The 20,033-nt window shown below is 33.8% G+C and overlaps 1 protein-coding gene across 1 annotated transcript in view; it reads right to left on the bottom strand.

Moving 5' to 3' along the window:
* The window catches only part of CTAGE5 (CTAGE family, member 5), a 75,853-nt gene that overhangs the window by 30,114 nt on the left and 25,706 nt on the right, over positions 1–20,033 (bottom strand). The window contains 8 exon segments of the mRNA XM_008584332.1: positions 1,505–1,540; positions 2,428–2,488; positions 3,462–3,563; positions 9,648–9,786; positions 12,277–12,367; positions 13,358–13,404; positions 14,830–14,947; positions 16,596–16,718. Of these exon segments, the coding sequence (XP_008582554.1) occupies positions 1,505–1,540; positions 2,428–2,488; positions 3,462–3,563; positions 9,648–9,786; positions 12,277–12,367; positions 13,358–13,404; positions 14,830–14,947; positions 16,596–16,718 (717 nt within the window).

Below are 20,033 nucleotides of genomic sequence, written 5' to 3'. Positions count from 1 at the left end.
CGGAAAAAAGACAAAAGACAAAAAAATAAAATAAAATAAAATAAAAGTATGGCATAAATGAAAGTGATATTAATGATTACTTCTTTGTACCTCTCTATATGGTCTGAACTTTTAATGAGTACATATTATTTTTATAAAATCTGAAAAATATCTTTTCAGTAAGACAGAAAGGGCATATTTTCTGCATGTTTTAATTTAAAGTCAATGCCATATTTACTAAACAAGAAACTCAATGTACAGTAACAGAAAAAGTACAAGACAGAATCTGAAAGATGAGAATTTTGATTTCTACCCTTCACTCTCTCATTACCTGACCTTTGGCTGGGATTATAATGCCTATGTTACAGAGTTATCAAGTAAATTAAATGAGTAATATATGTAAAATGCCTTTAAGTACAGTAGCTATAATGTAAGAGACTTTAATAAACATCCTCTTCACCTTTAAAAAATAATCTACATGTAAGTATTTAGAAAGTGGTGAGGAAGGATGAAGAAGACTAAATTCATTTCCAAGCCCAGCTTAATTCAGTAACAAATCTTTATGTGAACCCTCAATATCAACAAAGCACACAGAATCTTAGAATTGGGAAGGACCTCGACATTCAACATACTTAATCTCTCACCATATGCTGGAATCTCCATTCCAACATGTCTAAGAAACATCTACCAAGCTTCAGTATAACAACAATGATAACAACAGTTAACATTTACTGAGTGCTTATCATGTGTCAGGCACTTGGCAAAAACCTACATGAATCATCTCATTTAATCATCGCAATAACTATGAAATAGGTACTACTGACATCTCTATCTTATAAATAAGGAAACTGGTAGTAGGTGATGGAGTCAGATACAACCAAGACAGGCTAACTCCAGACCCTATGTATTCATCCACTGTGCAAGCTGTCTCCCCTTGAAGTCTCCTAGTGACAGGCACCACACAGGCTGGCTATTACGACAGTCCTACATGTTAGAGAGGTCTTTCCTATAATTAGTCAAAATCTGCATTCTTACCACTTCCCCATACAGTTCCTCTGGAGCAAAGACATATTATTTCTCACAATGGCCCTTTTCTTAATGTATACCAAGTAATTCAACACCAAGAATCACATAAGAGAATTGTCTGACTTTTAGAACCAGAAGCAGCTTTAGATAGCACTTAGACTGATCCCGTGGTTTTACAAATGAGCAAACAGGTCAGAAAGTATGTCCACAACTAACCAGTGGTAATCCAGTGCCCAAAAACAATGAGTCCATGAACATTATGTCACCTCCCCCAGAGAGTATAAGCTCCTCTCAAAGAAGCAATGTGCTGACAACAGAGAAGAAAAAATCAGATTTTGTGAAAAACTGTTATAACAAAGTATTATGTTCCTTGTGAAATTAAAAGAAACTCATTTTTAAAAATATTACCTTATTTTCACCTAATTTATATGAATAGTGTATCTTTTGAAATGAAAAAGCATAATTTGACAAAAGAGCCTTAGGGGAACTTAAAACTTACCCAATTATCATGCGCTTTTTTCTCATAGGAAACAATCTGAAAAAGAAAGTCATTAAAATACTACTGACAACTATTTTTCTTAAGTAAAATACATTCACATCTATCACTATGATTTAGTACACAACTCATAAACTCAAAAATAACCCAAGCATCTCTGAAGAGTCAGAAAGCAACACTTTAAAAGCAAATTTTCATGTAAACACGATCTACTCTACTATACTTTGAAAACAAAAACTGAATGTAAAGATAATTAAACTTTTTGTCAGTGAACTTCTTTATGCAATAATCAACTACAACAGGAGTTGCCAATTAACAGATTACTAGCATGACCGAATATGAGACCTTAATGCTGATGATATATGTTTGTTTATGTGATGTAATACACATTCCCAAAGCAGCAGGAGACATGGCAAATTTTTTTTTTTTTTTTAAAGATGATTGGTAAGGGGATCTCAACCCTTGACTTGGTGTTGTCAGCACCACGCTCTCCCAAGTGAGCTAACCAGCTATCCCGATATAGGGATCCGAACCCATGGCCTTGGTGTTATCAGCAGCACACTCTCCCAAGCCACAGGCTGGCCCAGACATGGCAACTTTTGATAAGAAAGGGTTCGGATCCCATGTGGAGACCGGTTCCCGCTCACTGGCTGAGCGCGGTGCTGGCGCAACACTGAGGGTTGCGATTCCATTGCCAGTCCCCGGTACGGGCGCGACACCGAGGGTTGCGATCCCGTTACCGGTCAGTAAAAAAGACAAAAAGGAAAAAAAAAAAGATTTCTTATTACGGAATCTCTGACTCCCTGGAAATGTTCCACAGCCACATGCAACACCTCAAGAGAGGTGTACAACTGGTCAAGTAATTATATTCCTGTACCAATTCAGACAAATTAGATTTATTTTAAATTACACACACACACACATACCTGCCCTTGATAAGAACGAATGGTTCTCTCCAATTCTTCTTTAAGATCTTTGGCTCGGCTTCTACAAGGAGCAAATAATTATCCTACTATTAATATATAATAAGAAATGACAGAACATACTCTCTACTAAAAAATACTCCATACTAAAAAATATTAATTAAAGCACCAAAGTGCTCTCTATCATGTAAAAAATAACTCCAGAACTCAACATGTTAAGAAATAATCACCTTTGAGGGGTTCCAAAGTATTTTTTTTCCTGATCTAATTTTAACATTAATTAAGCCTTAAGAGTACTACTACTTAAGATTACCTAAACCAAAGGTCATGCAAAGAATCATATGGTATATTAGTCTTCTATTTTTAAGAAGCATAATCCTGGAAGATTTATTCAGAAGTCTACCATCTTCATAGAATTATAGAAAATTAATGACCTTTGCAAAGTAATATGTTACTTATTACCTTTATAAAACTAACAAGATAATTCCTTCTTTCAGATAAAACTGAAGCTTACTCTTCCTAAGGTAAAATAAATTATCACAACTATTAGGGATATTGTTGAATCTTGCCCCTTTTTTTCTCTAGGTTTTCTATTATTTCCTTGGATCCAGTGAGGCTGGAACCAAGGTAAAAACAAGACTTACAGTCTTATATACACTTCTTCAGAACACTAATTGTGGCTTGCTCTTCTTTTTGTGGCTCACTTATTGAATTCATTAATATTGTATATATTCTTCCCCATTTGAACCAAAGATAAAAGACCTAGAAATTATCTATTCATAAATTTCTTGACATTAACATAAAATAGGATTGTCCATATTCAAATGTGAGATATTTAAAAATCACACACCCTGAAAGGAAAACATTTTTTTTTCCTTTTTATATCTTCTGTATGCACAATATTATGAGAGAAATCTGAACAAAAAGTAACACAATAAAAATATGGGGTTTTTTTGGTTGCTTTATTATTTTTTCTGGTATTGAGTTTTTAGATACCCTTCTCACCCCAAATAGAAAGGGAGAAAATGAATTAATACCTATAGGTCTCCAGTTCTTCAGCTGCATGGCTGATCTTTTCATCTACCTTGGAAAGTTTCTCCTCCTTCTCTAACCGGTAATTTTCCTCTACTGTTAATTTCCTTAAAACAAAAAAAGTGTTTTATTTCTTTCAATACATGTCATAAAATAATCAATTACATCTTTTTAATTGTATCTAATCTGTGCTTCCCATAAAGCCACTAAAAAATCACATGCAAGGAAAAAAAAGTACCAATGTAAATATTCCTGTTGTGGAATTTAATATTATAAACTCAAATTGCAAAACATCATGTCTAACGTAGTACTATTAATATAATAGTCTCAACAGTTTCTATATCAATCTATCATGAAATAAGATTATCAAAGATAAATATTAATAAGAACTATTCTGACTATATAGCATTTACCAAGCCTTCCTGTATAAAGAAGCATGATATTTGTTAGACAAGAAGTCACTGACTAAAAAGGTGTTTAAGTAATTTTTAAATTAGTTGTTAAAATAGCAATTAGGTTTCCAGGCCAGTTCACTAAAACAAACAAAAACAACTTATAATGGACCCAATATTAGTACTACTCCTGTCTTTTTATAGTAAGAGTAGGTAACTTATTGAGCCATTAGTATGTGCCAGAAACTGTTCTTAGGCCTTTCAATGTATTATCTTATTACTATAGCAGCTCTGCAAGACGGGTACTATTATTATTCCTATTTTACAAAAATGAAAATGAAGACCAGAGAAACTAAATAATTGGAACAAGGCAGAGAGCTTGCAAGTAGTGACTCCTTAATGCTATATTGCCCATGTTGTTTCACATAGTACCATTAATAACACTGATCCCTCAAGAAATATTTATCGAATATCAAGGGAAAACACAGTTGGAGTCCTAAATCGATGACTCCTCTCCTTCATGAACTCCAGGAAGGAACATGACAAACTACTGAAGAAATCCTATGGGGCAGCAGGAAATATTCTATATTCTATACACTACATTACCTTTGCTTAGAAAGCACTCCTCCAGGTCAGTAATTTCATAGGTGTTATAAGAAAACAAAAGTCATCTACTTAGGAAAAGTGTGAAAGCATATGAGTATGGATATGTAAGAGATGTGTGTTTTTACAGACTGTGTAGATTGAAGATAGCCAGAAATTCTTTGACACCCCTCCCATTGAGAGGTGAAGTCTATGTACCCTCCCCTAGAATTTGGGTGGGCCTATTAAAGATGGAAATTACACTGTAAAAGTAAACCCAACGATATGACTAAAACATAATCACATCTCACTTCACATATGTAAAGCAACACACCAAGCTTTTAGGTTCTACCATTTTACTTCTCTCCAATATTAAATTTGGGAAAGTGCTAGTAATGCAATATATCAGTCATGAAAAACATCAAACCAGCATCTAGAAAATGACTATACCAAAATTATACTGTATGAAGACAAGAATTTAAAATTTTACTGGTACTATTGACTCTATATTCTACTCTTAAAAATATCCAGTTGCATAATTTATCAAATTTGAATAGTGAATAGTTTGTGTAAGAATGGAATACATGATATTTTGAGAATTCAAAACATTTCAAACTAATGAATAAAATCACAATGTGAACAACACAGGATACTATTCAGCTTCCTATCCTTGCTTTGAAAATCTATAGAAAACATCTTTTTCTCTTAGAAATTTTAAACATTACTCATTAAAATCCTATAATCAACCATATACTTGTATTTTTTGTTCAAAAACTCAAAAGTATTTCTCTCATCTCAAATAATCTTTTATGTCCAAAATTTACTTATTACATCTTTCATTCTAACCTAAAAAGAAGGTCCATTCCTAGGTTTTCTGATTGAAACTATGAGGCTCTACTGTCACTCTTCCATTTAGTTAAGTTTAATTTCTCTTTCATACCATGAGAAGTCCCAAAAGGCCCAAAGGTACACAATGTACAGCAAGTTTTTAATTTTGAATTGAATCCAAAGCATGATTGAAGTATAGACTTTGGCAGTGAATGAACCTAACCAACCACCCAGCATCTTGATCTCAATGGAGTATCAATATTCACTAGCAGTTTCCAAATATATAGAGCAGATTCTTGTTACTATAAAGTTACTATAGAGCCACCACAAATCCTGAATTAGCAAATACTGGATCATTGCTCTTAAGGGTAATATAGGGCTAAGTTCCTGCTAGCCTATGGTCACAATGCTTTTATCAACCAATTAGTATATAATCTTATATGTGCTTCTGTTTAAAGACACCTCATTTAATACACATTGTTGATTCGTTAACATTGAACTCACGTACAACAGCCTTATAACTGACCCCTAAACAAAGTTTATCTGACACATGTATTTCCTCCATAAGACACAACACAACCTTCTTGTACTTAGGAAAACTAGACAGCACTAATCTTGGGGTATATTTTCAACAGCTAATCAAAAAAAAAAAAAAAACATAAAAATGTGAAAAATGTGGCACTAAATATACTGTTAAAGGGACACTTATTTACAAAATAAGAGCTGAAATAAGAAGGCAGAGCATGACCTTAGCTGGCAATATGCACATTGGGTAACTCAAATTTCTTGCATTCTGAGCATATCCACAAATAGCCATGTACTGATTTGGGGCTACAAATAAATTTTAGCAAGTAGGAGAATTTGCAAATACAGAATCTATGAATAATGAGGATCGACTGTAATGACTTTCATTAAGTTCCTAAAGGGCCCTGAAAGTCTGTTACACTTTATTGCCCTTTATGATAAAGATATATGCTACAGTGGTTTTTTGTTGTCGTTGTTGTTGCTATTTATTTATTTATCTTTGGCCATAAAACAAGTCTTAATACATTTAAGAGACTAATATCGTAGAAAATATGTTACCTGACCATAATAACAGAAGAAACTTTAGAAAATTCAGAAATGTGCAGAAATTAAACAACACTCTCCTAAATGAACAATGGGTAAAAAGAAAAATCACAGGGAAATTAGAGAGTACTTTGAAATAAAAGTCAAAGCACAATATATCAAAATTTATGGGATGCAGGAGTCATGCAGTGCTTAGAGGAAAATTTATACTTATAAACACCAATATTAAAAAGAAGAAAAATCTCAAATCAATAATGTAAACTTCTACCTTAAGGAAATAGAAAAAGAAGAGCAAACTATACCAAAAGCAAATATAATTAGGAAATAACAAAGATTACAACAGAAATATATGAATAGGGAATTTAAAAACACTAGAGGAAAAATCAACAAAACCAAAACGAAATTTGCAAACCTTTATCTAGATTGACCAAGGAAAAGAGAGAAGACCAAAATTACTAAAATCAGAACTGAAGCATGGGCATTATTACTGAAGCATGGTTTTTTGTGATGGTAAGATTTAGTTTCTTTCTCTTTCTCATTTGCATTTTTGTTCTACCAGTGGGTTTTGTTCTTTCTTGTGTATTCGTGGTAGTGACTATCATTCTTCAGATTCCAGATGCAGGAATTCCTTGAGGATTTCTTGTAGACTGGTCATGTGGTAGTGAACTCCTGCAGTTTTTGCTTGTCTGGAAACACATTATTTTTCCCTCATTTCCAAAGGACAGCCTTGCTGGGTCTATTATTCTCGGATGGCAGCTTTTTTCTTTTAGTGTTTTGAATATGTCATTCCATTGTCTTCTGACCTGTAGTTTTTGTTGAGAAGTCTGCTTTTAGTCTGATAGGGGCTCCCTTACAGGTGACTTGATGCTTTTCTCTTGCTTCTTTTAAGATTCTCTCTTTGTCTTTGAGCTTTACCAGTTTGACAATAACGTATCTTGGAGAGGGTCTTTTTGAGTTGAATTGGTTTGGGGATCTTTGAGTCTCCTGGATCTGAAGGTCCACGTCTCTCCTTATACCTGGGAAGTTTTCCATTATTAGTTTGTTAAATAGGTTTTCCATGCCTTTTCCTTTCTCCTTCCCCTCTGGAACACCCATGCTTTCAATGTTAGTGTGCTTAAGGTTGTCTGCTAGCTCTCTCAGATATTCTTTTAAAATTCTTTTTTCCTTTTGTTGGTCCCCCTGGGTTATTCCAAAAAGACTATCTTCAAGTTCAGAAAATTCTTTCTTCTGCTTGTTCCTAGCCTGCTGCTTAAGCTATCAATTGTGTTTTTTATTCCAGTGAGTGAGTTCTATGAGTTCTGATGAGTTCTTTCACACTCCGTGGATTCTACTACATTCTTTTTTAACATATTCATCTCTTTGCAAATTTCCTCCTTCATATCCTGGATTTCTTTTTCTCATTTCATTATGTTTTCTAACTGAATATTCTCCCATCTCAATGAGTTTCCTTAAGATTGTTGCACAGACTTCCTTTTCAGTCACTGCAAGGGTTTCCTGCTCTATAGGGTCTGGTATTTGAGAATTACTGTATTCTTTTGGTGGTGTCATATTTTCTTGGGTTTTTGTATTTCTAGTATCTCTACGCTAATGTCTGATCATTTGGTAGAGCAGTCGCTTCTTCTATTACTCTGGAGTGGGTTTTGAGGAGAGAGACATCCTCTTTTTCCATTCTCCACTGATGACTCTCCTTATGTCACTGCAGTAGAGCATCTGGCAGGCCACATGCACAGTGACTGTGAAAACTGCTGTGGTATCGAGCCACTTTTGCAGCAGCCATGACTGTGGCAGTGGTTGTGGTGGGCCACCTGTGCTGAAGTGGTGTTTTTGGCATGCTCCATTTCTTGCCTGCTTCTGGGCAGAGTGGATGGCTGTCCTTGGCTCCTGACTAGGATCCTAGGCATGCTCCGTTTCCTACTTGCTTCCAGGCATATGGGGCAGCTGCCCTCCTATAGGGGTATTTGAAAATATGGAGTCTCCAGATAGTTATCTCAAGGATCTTCTGTATACCTGTACATTTAGGCATCGGCATACACATACACACACTTTTTCACTCCAATATGTAAAGGAACTAAACATATTTATTGATATATTCAATAAATACTTATTGAACAGCTATCCTGTGCCTTATATAGTTCTAGGCACTGGAATACAGAAGAGAAGAAAATAAAGTCATTCTCAAATGCAGCAAATATTTGAAAAAATAAAAACAATCATCAGAGGACAATAAGGGCTATGAAGAAAAATATAGCAAGGTGAGAAAGACAGGTATTATTTTAGTTAGGGTAGTCAGAAGAGGATTCTTTGAGGCAACATTTGAACCTAGACTCAAATGAAATGAAGAACTGAATCATGCAAATATATAAAGGAACATCATTCAAGGCAAAGAGAGCAAGTGCAAAAGGCCCTGATGCATAAATGGGTTTGGCATGCTAATGATCCTCAAGAAGACCAGTGTGGCTGGAGGGTAGTGAGGGAAAAAGAAAACAAATAAGCTAAAATTAAAGACAGAGCCTGGGGTCAGAACTTATAGGGTCTCATAGATCAAGACAGAGACTTTGGATTAAATTCTGAGTGGGATACGAAGACATTTGGGGGTTCTGAGCAAGAGACTGACAATATCTACAATTTATATTTTAAGGGTCATCCTGTGCATTGCATAGAAAACACAGTGCAGGAAGTTAACGGTGGAAGAAGGAAGATCACTTATGAGGCTACTTTAATAAACCTGGTCTAAATGAAGATAGCTTGGACCAGAGCAGCAGTATGGGAGGTGGTAAAAAGTAGTCAGATTCCGTCTAAAGAATCCTGACAAGATATGATGATAGAATGAATATAAAATATAGAAGAAAGAGAGAAGTCAAGAATGGCTTGGACAGCTACCCTGAACAACTACGCAAATGACACTGCCATTTACTAAGACAAGTTACACCTGGGCAGGAGCAATTTGTATAGGGGAGAGGAATCAGTTTTACATATATCAGACATGGAGTTAACGGGTAGCTTAATCAAGCATGTCCACTCAGATTCCCTGACCTAGCCTACCAGTATTAGAAGGTTTAGGTAATAATTTGCTGACTATTTATTGGAAGTTAAAGAAGATTTTGTGAACTAGCTTGGAAATTCCAACATCATTTACATCATCTTCTTCTTTGAAGAAAAGGTATTCCAAGATCAAATAACTTTCTTAAAAATGAATTGATGAAATATAATCCAACCATAAATTGAGAACTTCCAATAATTACAGAAGCTGAATATGCAACATATACCTTTAAAGCTATTTTACTTGCCATCCAATGGAATTAGCAACATCATTTTAATTACCTGTGGAGTTTCATTTCATTTTCTTGATACAGTTCAGTCATTACTTCAAGTTTCTGCTGAAGCTTCTGATTCTCACTTTCCAACTGTGTATTTTCTGACTGTAAAGATGCTTGTTCAATCTGGATATTTTTAATATGCTCTATAGAAAATTTTTTAAAGTCATAATAAAAGGAGTAAATACTCTGAGTTGCACATTAACATTTCAAAAAGATAAAAATTACTAAAAATAATAAATTATTATAAACTAAACTGTAACAACAGAAAATCTGTAAGATATTTTGTTTACCTAAATGCTTTTTAATATTTTAACTTACAAACTATATAAATTGTTTTAATTTTTTAAAAATTATTTATAGGAGTCCCAAAACCTTCAACATTCTGATTCTAGCATCAACCTGAGAGCTAAAAGCCACTAAAGTTCTCAGGAAGGTATTTGAGATGAGAGTATTGAAGACAGATGTGTTAGTTCAATATTTCTTGTAAAACTGCTCCCAATATAAATAAAGCTTGTTTTTATCTAGTAAAAACTTGACCTCTCAATAATACTTAAGTTCTACCCACCCCTTCCTTTTAAGCCAAAATTTTTACATATGCTATAGGTCAAGCCAGAAATCTGGATCTTCCAATAACAAATGCTCAAAGTCTTTCTAGCTTAAACCAGATCAAAACTGGGGAGAAAAATACCAACTTTAGCTTTGTTTCAACTGTTAAACCACCTTAAAGAATCATCTATAAAAATGAAAATTAATAATTATAAATGGTTTACAATTAGTGCACCAATTATTTTTAAAAACTCATTCCTCTTCCAACATTTAACCTCAACTCTGAACTCCAAGATTAAAGTACTAACTCTGAACTCCTCTAAATTTAAGCTATCGACATAACTTCAACTCTGAACTCCTCTAAGATTAAGGTACCATTTCCCAAAACACATGTATGAATCACCACCACAAGTCTTAATACAAGACAAAACTCATTCTGCCAAAGGAGGGCAGTTTCAAAATCATGTAAGCAAGCATGAAAATTTCAGTAATTGTATGTAATGGTATATAACTATTCTAAAATACCCATTAATTAAATGTACACACCAAAAGGGCAATTTAAATAAATGTTAACATTAAATGATTAAATGCATAGGAAATTGTGCATATCTGTCTTTCCACAGATATTTTTAAATCTACATCAGAAAAAAATTTTCTGAGTTAGGCTTTAAGCAATTGCTGAGAACAGTCTCTTAACAAAGAAATTAACATTGGGTATTCTCTCTATTAAAATTGAATCATCCCTACCGCAAACAAAACAAAACTATATATCAACACTTAAATCTTTATTATATTTTTATACTTCTACTCCATTTTGTTTCAAATTTTCTGTATCCTAAAAGAGCACTATAAATAATTACCAAAAAAGGGAGAAATAGTTTAGAAGAAAACCTTCATGCTAAAATAGAAGACCAATTACAGAAATTTACCTTTCATGACCCATTTAAAAAAAAAGAAAATTAGATTTGGAAGAAGGGTACAGGCAACCATAGGGTCTCCAAAATATTAGTTTAAGAAAAAAAAAAAAAAGATTTGCCAAGAAATTGTATTAAGGAATGGGGTAACTGGTGAACAAATTCCTTGCTACTCTGGCACTATCTACACATATTTTCTCACTGAAATTCTGTTAATATACTAAAACACAGCTTCCTGAAAAGATAGCTTCATATCTTTTCCTTCTGTGAATCTCCCATGGCCTTTTAGTACTATGCTTTACATATAGCAACTTTTTTTAAACTTAATACTAATGTTTTTCAAAATCCAAAAATAATCCAACTACCAAAATCATGTAAGGCTATAATAATTTTTTAAATAACCTCCATCTTCAGTGGTACAACCATTTAAAACAGTGTTTTATTATAAATATGGTTCATTTATTGTAAAAGTTTTTGAAAGTACTGATAAGTGAAAAGAAAATCTGCCCATAAACCCCTACTCAAAGATAATCATTGCTGACATTTGAGTATGTCCTTTCAGTTTTTTTTAATGCAGATGCATATTGTAATTTTAAAAACTTTTTCTAAAATGAGGTGTTATTTATACCAATTTAAAAAAATTTCTAACTGACAGAACTTGTTTACTTTTTAAAAATACAAATACTATCAGCAAAATAAATAGAAGTGTTTTCAACAAAAAGAAAATTTTCATTTCTACAGATTTAACATCACTCCTGTACGTACTAATATACTATGTATGTACATTAAAGGAACAAACCATACTACAAGTAGTACCACTACTGAAAATAAATTTTGCGATTAACAAAGATTAAAAAACATAAGTTTCAATTTGCTACTTTTTAACATCTAAAACCATACCAAACATATAACACTGTAATTCAAAGATAAATACGGTTTTACACATTTTCAAAAACAATTTCATTATTTTAATTTTACATATAGAGGAAATTGATATATTTTTATCAACAACAACAACAACGAAATCAGGACTAATTTTTCACAAATAGCTAACAAAAGCAAAAGTAAAAAAACAATCAGTTGGATCATCCTAAAATCGATTCAATTAATGATACCATTCTCTATAAGGATATGTATTTATTTAGAAAAACTAAAATTATATAGATTACCCACCTGTAAGCTCTTCCTTTGTTTTATCTACTTCAGATAATTTAGTGTAAATTTGGTTTCTTTCTCCTTCTAGGGTTTTTAAAGAAGCATTTAACTTTAAGGAATAGAAGAAGTAAAAAAGGAACATAAGTCAGTTATACAATAAAAAATAAATAAATAAAACCTCAATATACCACCCCCAACCCTTTTGAAACTATTTTATTATTTTGATGAAATTATCACGTAGAATGCAGAAACCAACAATGCAGCTTCCATCTTAGAAAGCTAGTGAAGTTATCAATAGGTGTAAACCTTAGAACAGGGACAGAGAAAACAGTGAATGCTTTTCACTGGAAGCTTACAACAGCGGCTACTCTCACTTTATTTATTTTCAACACAAGCTTTGATTAAGGAAGCCTTCAAACTACATTACTAAGACTTCACATAGATCAGCAATGATCTGTATACCACTACTAGTGTGGAAAAGAGAGGGAATAAACCAGAAGAAAACGAACCTAGTATTTACTTCTCAGAATAACATATGGGGCAGTAGGGAAAAGAAAATACTGAGACCAGAAGAAAAGGAATGTACCAAGGGAATTATGAGATAAAGCAGAGTAAACATTTTAAACATATTCCTTATCTGAAGAAATGAGTGCAGAACTTGAAAATGTTCATCTCGATAAATTGTAGAAATTAACTATATGAGTTTTTAAAGTTAACATAAAGTATAAATTGATAAGGAAAATTCTGATCACTTCCTAAATACACTTATATGGGAACAATAAAATGGACTTTTTTTTTTTTTTTGTCTTTTGTCTTTTTTCCGTGTCCGGCAACGGATCGCAACCCTCAGTGTTGCCCCCGTACCGGACCCGGGACCGGCAACGGGATCGCAAGCCTCGGTGTTGCTCCCGCGCCTCGCTCAGCCAGTGAGCGGGAACCGGTCTGTATATGGGATCCGAACCCTCAGACGGGAGCACCGTCGCGCTTCCCAAGCGGCGCACTATCCAGTGCGCCACCGGGCCGGCCCATAAAATGGACTTTTAAAATCTGTGTTCTATTTCTTCCTCCATATTCTTTGCATTTATGTAATAATGCAAACCTGAGCAGCATGAATCAGCTTCTTCAAAGCTCCTTTTGGCTGATTATCTATAGTGAAAAACAAAAACATAACAATGATTTTGGAAAACAGTACAGTACCACGACAAACATCCAAATGATTTTATTAGTCCATTCAACCAGAGTCTTACAATCCCTCTTCTTGCTACAATAAAGAATTTGGTATAAGGCAAAACAGTTGGGCCTGCTTCCAGGAAACTAAACAATAAAAGCATTGGAAGTGCCATATCATTTGGCAAGGTTCTTCAGCACTAACTCCAAGAAAAGAGTTATAACAAGGATTCAGTGTTGACCTAAACACAGACCACAGTCTGAACTATTCTTTGATTCTTACAGCATCCAAATGAGTGGAATTATAACCCAAATTAAAATAACAATAAACAAGCATGAGTTTTCTCTATTAGAAAAAGAATTATTTCTTACATGATAAAGTAGAAGTAAAAAAATACAAACAGAACTTTATATATTTACTTTGGGAATGTAATTTTCTCCCAACATATTAATGCTACTGTAAAAGAAAAATTTTTTAGATAATCACACCTGTTCCTCCTTAATAAATTTATTAATTATACAAGGGATGGGGGAGAGAAAAGAGAAAGGACATAAAAGAAGTACCTCTGGGGGATACTGGGGGAAGGGTACATGAAACCTTTCGTACCATTTTTGCAACTTCCTGTGAATCTATGAGAATACTTCAAAAAATCTGTGGGAAAATAGAATTCAAAGATAATACAAAATTTTCCATAAACTTTTCAAAGTACCCTCATATAATTATTTCAAAATAAAAAGTTGGTATTTTGGGGGGGGGGGATAATTTTAATTTATCAATATACAATGTAGTTGATTTTCATGTCCCTTTTACCAATTCTTCCTTTTCCCTCTTTTTTTTTTTTTTTTTAAAGAAAAAGGAATTAGCTTGAGAACACAGTGAGTGGCTATAGTGAACCTAACTTTTGCCAACTCCAGACTGCAACCAGCAATGGCAATAACAATTTGGGAAGGCCAGAGGTTAAAGTACTGTAACCATCTGAATGAACTCTTTGACTACAGCAAAAAAATATCCTGAAGTATTCATTTATGTAACAATCATTTTTCAGACCAGTCACCCAGCCATGTGATTAGCTTACAGTACAGGTAAAAAGAGACATACAAATGATTATGATGCAATTTTGAAAACTGCTGTAATGAAGGTATATGTAACATATAAAGAGAAGAGAGGGAAAAGAGGCTGTAAGTCTGTCTGAGGAGTTGGAGAAAGAAAGATTTACTGAAAAGGCGGTATTCAAACTGAAGCTAAACTATAAGGCATGATGAGAGAGGGGCAGAGTGTTGCAGACAGATGGACAGAATGTGCCAAAGTACAATTGTATAAAGAACATGTACACATGGGAACAAAAAGGAAATAGAAGAGCTAGTCACCATTTTAGCAAAAGAGGGTAAGTCATGACTTAATACCTAAGTGAGCACCATTTTGTGATTCACTCTTCATTTCCAATTCCAAGTTATCATCCATTACTTCTTCTCCAAGCACAGCAGCCCAATCTTTCATCTTTAGCAAGCGTTCAGTCAGAGACTTGACATTTAGCAAAAGGGAGGAAAAGAGAGAGAGTAATGCCTCATGCTAATGGCTTTATAACTTCTGAATGCACACTTGTAGTTTGAGAACCGACGCACATAAATAATATATGAACTCTTACTTTCCACCTATTAAGATATATAAATAGCCTTAACAACTACAGCATTTATTGACTATTAAACTCTATGATAAAAACCCAAACAAGTTATTCCTAAATCAGATACAATACTTGATAATGGACCATTCTTGCTAAATATATCATCTGACTACAACGTAGTAAAATATTTTCTTGTATGACATTTCTCACATATCACAAATAAGAGTGGCCATTAAGATGAGAATAAATTTTGTGTGATATCAAACAAATCTGCAAATGAGACATATGATGTATAAACAGATAACAGATTTTTACTTTATTCAAGTAAACAACTAGCTAAGGAGTTTGAAATAAAGAAAAAGATATTATAAGAGAATCTAAAAGGAAACATTACAGGTTTTCCTAGAATGCTTTTTAAATTTTCTTGAATAAAGGAAGATTTACTAACACTATAAATAACCAAATGGCCGGACACATCTAAAAAACCCACCCTGCTCTACAATTTTCATCCTTCAATCTCCTCCCTCTCTTCAAAATTCCAGGCACAAATAACGTGGCCTAGAGCTTTCGAACAGAGCTTGAAGTTAGCATCTCATTCTTGTTCTGTATAGGGAGAATCCCAAGCCCATTAGTAAAGTAAGTTTAGGGAAAAAATATAACAATATGCCAAAAATTTTTTTTTCCTTGACCAGTAAGGGGGTCACAACCCTTGGCTCAGTGTGGTCTGCACCACGCTCAGCCAGTGAGTGCACCGGCCATCCCCATATAGGATCCGAACCCACGGCCTTGGCGCTACAAGCACCGCACTCTCCCGAGTGAGCCACGGGGCCGGCCCACAATATGCCAAATTCTGAATAAAACTCCTAAAGCTGGAATCTTGAAAACATTCTTAGTAGCAACATAACTAGCATAAAGGCATAGCTTTAAATATATCAACATCTACTTCACTGTGTGGACTACAGAATATTAGTTTTACATCTCATTACTTGATACTCACACATGAGTATCTGTGTGAAGCCTGAAAGGGTAAGATTTAAAGACTATGTCAGGAAAAAGGGGTTGGGAGGGGGGACAAGAAGTACAAAAGAGTAAACAAATCCTAACAGTAATATCAATTATTTTATTCCTATGATTAGGGTCAAGTTTCAATTAAATTTATTTTTTTTAAATATTCATCTCTGTGAAAATACATACACAAGCTAGTCTAAGTATTAAAAACATTCAGTCAAAACACGTAACTTTAACTATCTGTCCAATTTCTCAAACTCTTTCCAACCTCTTCTTACCAACAGAAGCAGATGGCACCCTAAAGAGAAAAGGTAAAAACTATTCCTCTTTAATACCTAGGCTAAAATACAGAAGAGAGGAAAAAAGAACACACTGAATCTTGATATATATGCTACAAATCTGTAAATCTTCAAGCAGTCTTTGAAAATCTGGCCAAATACATTATGAAAATAAAAGGTGCTAAAAACAAAAGTTTTCAAATTTTAGAGTTAGTATAAAATTCTAGACAAATCAGTCACTTAAACCAGTAGAGCCACTTACCTTGATGTGATTTTCTTTATCACTTAGAACTTGCTCTGCATGTACTTTGGAGTCTTCAAATGTTATTTTCTGTTTATTAAGTTCATTCACTTGTTCTTTCAATACTTCAGCTTCTTGCAAAAGCTGAAATTGAAATAAAAAAAAAAGCAACTTATCATACTTAAGTGTAGTTGTACTTATTTATATATTTGGGTGCATTGTTAAGAGATATTGAAAAGGCATTGTACTGCCATGTTAAAAAAAAAAGACATGGCTCCTGTTTTCAAAGAATTTTCAAAATAGAGGTGTGTAAAATAATAGACACAAACATTTTTCAACGGGTTTACATAATAAATTTATATCAGCTAAAAGTTTTTCTAACTTATATATATATATATATCTGTTAGATTTGGTCATTTCTTACCATTCCTTATATCCCATATAATATGCCACACCTCACTTGCATTAAAAAAATTTTTTTTAATCATTGTGCTGTCTTATAGTTAAGATAACTAATCTTTAGGAATACCATTAATCTAGAACAGATCAATTTCTTCATAAATAATATTCTATATAAACACTTTTTTACAGAAAAAAAAAACCTTTCTGAACATGACACAAAAAGTAAAGATCGTGACAAAAGATAGACTTGACTATAGAAAACTTAAAATCTTCACAAATCAAATTATAACACAAAATTAAAAAACAAATAACTAGAAAGGAATTCTTAAATGTAGCAAAGGGTTAATAACCTTAGCATACAAATAGCTCTTAGAAGTCAGTAAGAAAAATAGGCAAAATAAACAAACAAATCAAAAACTGTGCAGACAATTCACTAAAGAAATGGCCCCAATATAGTCAACCCTCTGTATCCATAGGATCTGCATCTGTGGATTCAACCAAACAGGAAGCAAAAATACTTGGGGGGGGGGGGGATTGGTCTCTGTACTAAATATCTACAGACTTTTTTTTTGTCATTATTCCCTAAACAACACAATATAACAACTATATACATAGCATTTACATCGTATTAGGTATTTTACATAACCCAGAGATGATTTAAAGTAGGATGTGCATAAGTTATATGCAAATACTATGCCATTTTATAAAGGAACTTGGGCATCCTCAGGTTTTGGTATCCAAGGGAGATCCTGGAATCAATCCCCCATGGATAGACACCAAGGGACAACTGTACTCATGTATGAAAGAAAAGTCCATATTTATTTAAAATCCTTAAAACTCTATTCTATCAAACAGTAATTACTGGATTTCTCTGCAAAATTAAGGCTTTATTAGTATATTTCCTACCACACAAAGAGCATATTTCCTAATCCTTTTCTATACACATGACAAAACAGATGATACTGACAGGTAAAAACAAATGAGGACTAAAGAAAAAACTTGGATTTGGTGTTAGGTGGTCTCCAGTAAGTAACTAAGGAGATTGAGTATACAACATACAGTCTTAAAAGGTTAGGAAAGAAGTGTACTAGAACATGGCATCAGAGAATACAGAATAATTTTTGTCTCAAGACTTTGGTGATTAAAAAGGAGTTAGATGAAAGTAGTTGTAAAGAGTAAGAAAATCTATGTGAAATTTTTTCTCAAGGTTGAAAAGGCCACTTTTGATTATAACATGGCAAATTTAACACAGTGTTTACCACCTCTGAAATCTACTAAGATGACAGAAAAGAGGTTTTTCTTGTGTGTGTTTTTTTTTTTTTTTTTTGAAGGCATAAACTCACAAGGAAAAAAGAATAGGAGATGAGACAAAAGATAACTGAAGAAGTAGAAACTGGAAAGAGATGGAAGTGTGGTAAAAAAAACTCAGCAGACCAGAGAGAGCTGAAATCTAAACCAGAAGATGGGAAAGCAAAAAGCAAGCTGATGTGAAACAACCTAGAAAAGCTCATAATTAAAAGGCACAAGGACTAGGGGTATAAAATGGACTGGAAAAAAAAGAGGACTGGCCAAAAGTTTGTATAAAGAGCCCCCCATATTATCCCAGCACATGTATACACACACCAGCTGGGGCAACAAATGGCAGAGCCTCACTATTAAGACTAAGAAAGTTGTCCAATGGCTGCTTCTCAGAGAATACAGGATTATAACTCATATCAGCATTCTTTACTTAAAAGAAGGTGAAAATTCTAATGGCAAGGTTATACTAAAGATTATCCAAAGGTTTACTCATAAAGTATATTCTTATGTAAGTTGCGTAATAACTTCGTATAGCATACATTATACGAAGTTCTCTGTCTCTGTCTCTGTCTCTCTCTCTCTCTCTCACACACACACACACACACACACACAGGTAAAAGTCTAAAGAGTTATTTTTTAGAGAGATGGAATCTGATACTCTAGGACATCCAGCCCAGGTGAAGGCAGGAGTAAAATACTGAAAATATAAAAGTATTAAGTGAAAGTCGACTTCCTGAACAGTATGAAACCAGCACTCCTCACCTCACTGAGCTGCAAGACTACTGGCTAACAGGCTTACACCACCCAAATGGGAACTGTGGAGGACTCATCCCTGTGAAAATGTTCTTCAGATAACAACAACTGGGAATCTTCCAATTAGAAACACCCTAGCCAGATTATTCTACAGAAAAGCCCACCAGTGACACACATGGAGCTTCCAATTAGATTTAGATAGCTCCACTATTAAATGAGCAGACAGCTATGAACCACCAAACATCTGAAAAAAGAACCTTTAAATAAGACATAGATGAAAGCAGAAAATTAAGGAACTCAAAGGAAATAAGGCAGCTCAGGGAACAGAAAAATACTTTTAAAAAACCCTACAAATGTCCTCAGCAAGATAAGACATTATATCCACGAAACAAGAAAAAGGCATATCAAAACAAAAAGAATCACACAAATGAAAGGTATCAGAAAAAATGAAGTTCCACAGAGACAAAACAAATAGGACATTTTCAAATAATTATATAAATTATCCCCCCCAAAAATGCATGAAATAATTCAACTAAATTTCCCAGAACTACATCAAGAGCAAGAGTCTCCAGACCGAAAGTATCCAATACAGAGTAAGAAAACAGACACACACCAAGGCACATTATCAAGAACTGGAAACAATGAACAGATATTAAAAGCTTCCAGGAAAGAAAAGAGCAGATCACAAAAAAGGTTCAATAATCTGAATAGCACTTGACTTCTCAAAAGCAATACTGGAAAGTGACAACAATGAAGCGATAACGTAAAAATTTTGAGGAAAAAAATATTTCAACCCAGAAGATATCCAACCAAAATATCAAAAAGAATGAGAAAAAAAACAAAACATTTTCAGGCATGCAAATTCTAAAAAAAAAAAAATTACATCCTAGACCTCTTTCTCAAGAAGCTAATCAAAAGAACTGGCCACAAAAGAGCAACTCTTAGATACAGGAAAGAGAAGATCCAACATGGAAGAAAGACAAGGGGAATATTCATTAGGAAGGT

The sequence above is a fragment of the Galeopterus variegatus genome, unplaced genomic scaffold (genome assembly GCF_000696425.1).
Source record: "Galeopterus variegatus unplaced genomic scaffold, G_variegatus-3.0.2 Scaffold3227, whole genome shotgun sequence".
In the NCBI taxonomy this organism is placed as follows: Eukaryota; Metazoa; Chordata; class Mammalia; order Dermoptera; family Cynocephalidae; genus Galeopterus; species Galeopterus variegatus.
The sequence above is the reverse complement of the archived record's forward strand: the minus strand, read 5'-3'. Positions and strand labels throughout refer to the sequence as shown.